At 43.1% G+C, this 7,373-nt stretch overlaps 1 protein-coding gene across 3 annotated transcripts in view; it reads left to right on the top strand.

The window, feature by feature from the left end:
• The first annotated feature begins 994 nt into the window (after positions 1-994).
• Positions 995-7,373, top strand: part of LOC106516603 (C-terminal-binding protein 2) — a 52,296-nt gene continuing 45,917 nt past the window's right edge. For 2 of the 3 annotated variants that reach the window (XM_014007041.1, XM_014007042.1), the window contains exon 1: positions 995-2,822. In XM_014007041.1, coding sequence (XP_013862495.1) covers positions 1,010-2,822 — 1,813 coding nt within the window. In that variant the 5' untranslated portion in view covers positions 995-1,009. Of the gene's footprint in view, positions 2,823-5,177; positions 5,233-7,373 lie in introns of those variants that run through there. The other variant, XM_014007043.1, reaches the window with a different exon arrangement.

Raw genomic sequence — 7,373 nt, 5'->3', positions numbered from 1 at the left:
ATTAAAGACACTGAATGATTTCATGTACTTCCTTTGTTGGTATGATGACATGCATTTTCCATGTGTGTACTTAAATATGTAAATCTATAGATGTCCAGTAGAGGAGGCTATGTGATCTGGACTGTCCGAGTCCTATTTTTTTCCTTCTAGTACCCACCTGATTAAATACAAGTCTTAGAAGTACTCATGGGAGTAGGCTTTGTAGTCTTATCTCTTACCATCTTTCCAAGGACATGAAGCATGTTAGCCTCTGTCCTCCTCTGTCTCTTGGGTAAGATCGATTCATTCCCACAAGGGATACAAGCTGTAGGGCAGCAGAGAGGTGAGCAGTAAGCACCATAAACACTCCTGTCTTACACTTTATAAACACACCCTGGGGCCTCAGCAGTGTGATGGCTGTGTACACTATGTAGTCCAAGTGATGTCAYGGGGGTAGTGGGTTTAAGCAGGTTTTAGCTTGACGCTAATCCCCTCGTGGCATACGCAGCGGACGAGAGGACAGCCCCTGCCAATACAGTCTATCAACCCCCATTGGATTAGCATGTCTCGTCCCCTCCTCCAGTCTGTTGTCATTGTCCAGCATGTGGTTTTACCCCAATTTCTTGCCCTCAGTCTAGTATGGATGAAACCATGATGCCTAGCACAAGCATGATCCCTGCTCAGTGGAGTAGAGCCTCACTCTAAAGGTGTGTGCCTTTTTTTTTCTGCCTGAATATGTGTGTGTGTCTTTATCATGCTGTATGACTYTCCTCCTGGATTTCTAATGTTTCCAGGGTTGAATTATTTAGATAGGCTGCCAGCAGGGAGCTACATGATAGCACAGACTTAAGAGTGAGGGGAGGGCTGGGGGTTACAGCTGCAGATCAGGTAAAAGACTACCTACTGCTTCACCTGTCCRTCTCTCCTCTCCATTTCTCCCTTCTGATTGGGGGCGATTGTAATTGGAGAGTTGAAACACAATACTCGGCTCTATTTTCTGCCTTTGTAGCTGCCSTCTTTGTCTTTACTGATGCCTAACTCAAGCAAGCAGTTGCATTTTGGTGGCTCTGTGGGCCAGAGTGTTCCTGTGTGGGGAGAGGGCCAGAACGACAGGTCTGTGAGCCGGTGTCACTACTGTGGTACCATCGCAGGACGTAGGAATTCTTTGCCACTGGGTGGTAGTGACGGTAAAGTTGGGTTTTACCATTATCTAGATCTTTCTGAGAAACGGGGTCCAGCCGCTCAGCCTTCTTTTTACAGACAGGACCAACATGGACAGCAGCTATTAAGAAACAACTCTGTCCCTGATCTGAACAGCAATCTCTACCTCAGACGAGCGATGGCAGCCCGGGCTTCAGCACCACCGCAGGATTACTACTTGGCTGATGCTACCTTATCTGGTCAGCCACCTGAAGATTCTGGGCTTTACAGGGATAACCAGCACTTGCTCAGCAGATCAGCCACGCATTATGGGCCCAGCGCTGGGGGGGTGAGGCTCACATGGGATCAAGGACAAGCAAGGGCCACACCTTCTTTACTGGCYTCTTCTTCTACGTCTGCAGCCATGCCTCCTCCCCCCGTGCCTCCACCTCCTCCACCTCCTCCCCCTCCTCTTCACGAGCTGAGCCGTTTGTACAGGGAGACTCTGGGATCTAAGATGATCCCAGACGTTCAGCGTATTGGTGGCAGCGCTTCTACTCCCGCTTTCTACGGGATTCAACAAGCTCTTCCCATTTACGCTGCTGAGCCACCGTCACTCACAGCTCGCGAACTTTACAATACCATCAACAGCTTGTCTCTGGATCCTCGCCTGCCAGCTGCCACCAGTTCTCTGGTGGATCCAGCATCTCAGGGAATGGACGGAGCTCTACAACGGGCTTATGGAGCTGTAGCCTCCCAGAGGTTGCCTTATGACCCAAACTATGACCCCACCGCACCGATGGTGGCTGTCACAGCTGGAATGACGTCCAACATGCCCCCCATCCATCCCAGCGCTGCAGATCCCAAGAAGATGGTTGACCCCACCTTTCTGTCCTACCTGCGAGCTGAAGGTTTGGCGGAGAGCACCATCACTCTCCTCCTGCAACATGGCTTTGATTCCACGGCAACACTGGGGATGATGGAGGACCACGACATCCGGTCCGTGGCTCCAAACTTGGCCCAAGCCCGTGTTCTGTCCCGTGTAGTGCTCGGGTGCAAAACAGGTGGGGCGGCAATGCGTACCAGATCCAACAGCTTCAGCCATCGGAACGACCTCTACATGCAGCCGCAGGGTTTGACAATGGACCCCAACCTGATGCAGCAACCTCCCAACGCCATGCAAAACGTGTCCCCCAGGATGGGAGAGTTTCTTGGCAGGAGACCAAATAGTGCACCCTCCCAACACCTCCTGGAGACCACCACCTTCCCAGGAACAAGGCCACTGGCAGCTGGAACCTTCCCAGTCAGCCCTGGGGGATATAACAATGTGGCAACCCAGGGAAGGCCTCTCTCCATGTATAACCCCCACACGGGTCTTGCCATGTCTGCTCTTGGACAGCCGCCTCCACCAGCACCCGGTACCCCTGGAGCAGCACCCAAAACCTTCTCAGGCTCCTATTCTCCCATGGAGCTGATGAAGAGACCCACAAATTTCCCCCTACCATCTCCTGTAGCTGCTGCAAGCCCCCTCCACAGCCCACAGCTTCTCCGGAAGGGGATCGGCGGTGCTCCCGAGAGTACCATTGTTCCTGTCACCACTACCACCRCTCTGCAAGGGCAAATCCCTGCCAACAACAAGATGGTGGGACGTCGCACTGGTCCGCCTGTCATAGTCTCAACCATGATCACCTCACCTGAGACAAGTAATGTCAAAACTTACCTTTCTCATTAATTACTTCAGCCGCTGTTGCTGTATTCCTCTAGTAACACTTACCGCCTGATTTTGTTTGTATGAAATTCATGGCGAATATGTGCTCTCCATGTGATAGATCTTAAGCATACGAAATCAAATCACACTTGACATTGTTTTTGAAAAGAAGAGAAGCATGTAAGATGAGCCTGACAAGTTAAGCAGCTTTACTCTGAGAGGTCTCCCTCTTTTTTTWTTTTTTTTTAAATTATGCAACTATTTATACAAGTATTGCAACAGAGTTGTGTCATTTGCCAGAGGGGATCCTGTCTCATCACCAAGTCGAAGCATTTTAAATGAGCAGCACTCACGCTATTGAGGTCAACATTTTTTGATTGTTTGCTTTTAATTAAGCCGTCTGTTAGATTTATTTTTGCACACTGCTTTTTTGGAGTTGCAGCGAGGCTTTTTTTTAAAAAAGGTTTTTGTACTTGGTTTGTTCAAGGATTACAGTGAAAATTTGGTACAGATGCACTGGAAAGCACGTCAAAAATACTTTAAGAATGCATGATAGTGCTTACCAGCTGTCCTTCCAAAAGGTACTACCACCTTTTTTTTTCTAGATAGACTGAGTYAAGTGTCAAAAACAGAACATACTGCTTGTTTTTTTGTATGTAAAGGGATTGCTGTCATTCTATTTTACACTGTACTCTCTCCTAATCTGGAGCTTAACGGCCACAAATCCAATTACACTAATTGGATGTATGTTTGTGTAGGCTATAATAGATAACTGTTTTTTATAGCTTTAAACTCTTGTTGCTTTGCAGTACAACTGGACAATGTTTGATTGATTTTTGTCATAGAGGCAAATGCATCTAAAATGTGTTTTTTATTTTTTAGTTCGAAACGATAATTTCTTTTAATTTAAAGTTTTGCTGTTTTCATTAGCCATAATATTTTTGAAGGAAATTTGTGACCTAATAACATTGTTGACGAAGAGAACAGCGCTTGGAAATTCAGTTACATTTTGTTGCCCTTGAGCAAAATTACGGCTACTTTCATTTAATTTCTAAGGTCAAATGTATTTTTCCTAATAGCACTTTTTTATTATTACTTTTTATTCTGTGTTCCTCAATAATAATTTATTTGAAAAAAAAACATGATTCAGAATAGCACAGGATCTTTGTGAACCTCAAAAGGTTTGTACAAACAGTAAAGCAGCTTTTCTTATTTTCAGTTAAATGTGAAAATGAAACCCAATTTGGGCTTATTTTTATACCTAAATGCCTTGATTCTTTCTCCTAACAAAATAATACATCACCCTGCTGGTTAGAGCTGATTGACTTAGAGAGAAATTAAATCCTTTTTTCAACACTGTTTTTGGTTGCGTAACCCCGCGTCTTTATTGGGTCTGTGGGTTGCTGCACTTGTTACTTTTATGAAGTGGTCTCCCTTAATGTGTTGTCAAGGAAATGAGAAGCAGAGAGCGAGATCCTGAAGATGGAGAAGCGGCTGTGGGGGCGGYACAGGTCCTCTCTTTTTTGAGTTCCGTGGAAGAATGTTCCTTTTTCGAGGTCACGCCGGCAGCTCCCCACCTCCCTCCCCTCCAAACACTCTTATCACAACATCATTTGCATGTGGCTGACATTTGTTGCTTCTGTTAATTCGTCTGATAATGGGCAGCCTTTTCTGCTGATCGGAAAGCATATTTCTTAATTGTCTGTTGCTAAGCGACGTAGATTTCAGTGTTAATCAGAGATAGATAATCTGCACATTTAAAGGGAAGGAAAAAGGTTGCATGCAGTGTTGCACGTTTTTTGTTATCTTTTTCTTTTTTTGCAATTGATAGATGAAGAAAATTGAGTGAAATAAGATGTTGTAAAGATCTTAATGAAAGCATTTTGTTCCCTTGCTTCCCCCCTCCCCCCGGCGTCCTGAGCACCAACATTTTAAAATTACTTCTCATTTTTGTTTGAAGGCTCTAGTGCATCTTTGAGGAGCATCTTTTATTACGCTCGGGATGTTTCATGTTCAGTCAAGCGTGTTGGTGAAAAGTTGATAACTCGTTCCTTTTGCACTCCGCAAATAAATACATGGTTCCTTTCATCATCTTACATTAGCAGCAGGGCTGTGAATGCATAATTTTAGTCTGCTTATTTTCAAACTTTACTCTCGAAGCACAAATTTGAAAAGAAGCAAATTCGTTCTTTATGTGAAAGCCGTAGGTGGGAGGGCCTACGCCTGTGCTCTGTTCTCCACTGCATTGGTTGGCTGAAGCCGTAAGTAGTTTCACTAATGACTTTAAACGGACGAGTCTAGCTTKGTTGCATCAGTTCCTGTCCACCTAAAGCAGGGAGAGTGCCTTGCAGTACTCAGATTGGCCATGGATGTTTCTGCCAGTAGCGTCCCACAGAGCAGCACAGGTGGGTAAACCTAAAGCTTCGGTCACGTGAAGCCGAGTAGTCTCCCTGATAGCTGTAGACGTGATTGGCTTGCAGCTGTCGGTGCGTGCTCGGTAAGTAAAGGTGGCCACTTGCACGTGGTTTCCTGTGAAGATAATCCGCAGAACATCCTCAGTGCTTTTCTGGGCTTGAGAAGTAGGCGGGGTTGAAGGGAGGCTGGTGTTTGTGAGCAGGATTTTGAAGCCGTAYCACCTGCATCTATTCCTTGATTGCTTACAATGTGCCCTGCTTCATACACCGCTTCCCAAGAGGTTTGACCAAACATGGCAGATCAGTTCTTTGAGCTGGGGCCACCACTGTTGCAGGAGACAGTTATGTAATCTTCCAGTACATGGGTCTGGCTGGTGCCTGAATGGGATTTCCATTTGGGAAGACATTTTCAAGGATGCATGACTAATGCACTTTTATTTGTCCTTGCCGAAACTGCTTTGTTAAGGTGTCTGATGATAATTTTAGGGTGTAAAAGTAGCACGTTTAAAAAAGAAAAGAAAAAAGTCCAGTCTCTCAGTCTGGCACTAAACTTTAAGTCTGTGCACTTGAGCTCTAATGTGTCTGTTTTCCTGTGGAGCCATTCGTCTTTTTCCAGGAAAATGTGTTTTGATTGCGACCTAACGTTACCATACATATATAAGTATTTCTAATGCCACCCCCCTACTGTCTGTCAAAGAGCAGATGGAGTTGGAATAAAAGTTGATTCTATTTTAAGACTTTAAAATATAAAAAGGTTGAAAGCCTTTGGGGTAAAAAGTGCTGTAGCCCTGTGTACTTCAACATCAWAACTCYATCTTTCAGCAGCAGGAAGTGCTCRTTTTCATCTTTGGGAGGTTGGATGTGAAGGAGCTGACAGCAGGACATAAAGACAAGCGCTTGTTTCCTCTAACTGTCTGCACTTTCCTTGGTCTAGCACTATTTAGTGTATATAAATTGTGGTTGGAAAGCATTAGGTCAGGGGCATGGTTGTCGTAGTTTTAGCCACATGGAAACTAACCAAATCATGACTACAGAACAGTGAAAAGTCGACAAAGGGAGAGTTCATTGGTACAGAGTCAAGATGTCTATAGAGCCCTATGAAATAAGTTTTTGTTTTTACCCAAATTCAGCTTTTTTCATTTTTTTAAATATAGTTTCACATTTTCCTTCTAACAATATATTTTTATTAACCTAACCTATAACTTGTATTATTAACTTAAAAATTGTGTAATAATAAAGTGACTGAAAAATAATTTAACAAATAAGCCACCGAATTCGAAATATTATTGCTGTTATTTCACTTTAATTAAATATAGTTTCACATTTTCCTTCTAACAATATATTTTTATTAACCTCTTGTATTATTAACTTAAAAATTGTGTAATTATAAAGTGACTGAAAAATAATTTAACAAATAAGCCACCGAATTCGAAATATTATTGCTGTTATTTCACTTTAACTAACATAACAAATTGTTGGTTCAGCAGAATATTAAATGCTTTTGAAAGGTATTTAAAAGTACTTACTTGTCTTTAAAAAAATCACAGAATCTCACAATAAAGCATTTTATTTTGCAAAAGAGTAACTTTTTAAAATTTGAACTTAACATAAAACTGTCATAAAGAAACAAAAAAATCGACAAATTTGACACCTGCCTATTGAATAAGCTCGTTTTATTTACTTTACATTTTACTCCTTGTTTACAATGCTTTATCTAAATCAGACAACACTTTTGTTAAAGGATTATCTGGTTCCACACACACAACAACAAAATCTTTGATAAACTCATGCTTCACTATAACTGATGTCGCTGAAAGTTGAGTTTGCAGGCGTCTGTCTCGCGCTAGCTTGTTTCTTCTCCTGTTTAGGAAGTGAGTGTCTGAATGTATCTGATCATCACGTTTTCTTATGTATCCAGTCGATCGTGTGCTGATAAAATTTTCAGATTTACAGAAAAGTTGTCCTCCAGATTCGTAAAAAAGTTGCTGGGGTATTGTTCTGCCTTTAACTTCGTTCTGAACTTTACATTTTTCATTTGGGAGGACGTTGGTGTTTCAGTGGGCCTCTTTGCAGTGGCTGAACTTTTTTTTTTTCCTGTTTGTATGGAGAAGAGAGCCCACCCTGCATGTGTC

This window comes from Austrofundulus limnaeus, unplaced genomic scaffold, assembly GCF_001266775.1.
Source record: "Austrofundulus limnaeus strain Quisiro unplaced genomic scaffold, Austrofundulus_limnaeus-1.0 Scaffold39, whole genome shotgun sequence".
NCBI classification, from domain to species: Eukaryota; Metazoa; Chordata; class Actinopteri; order Cyprinodontiformes; family Rivulidae; genus Austrofundulus; species Austrofundulus limnaeus.
The sequence above is the reverse complement of the archived record's forward strand: the minus strand, read 5'-3'. Positions and strand labels throughout refer to the sequence as shown.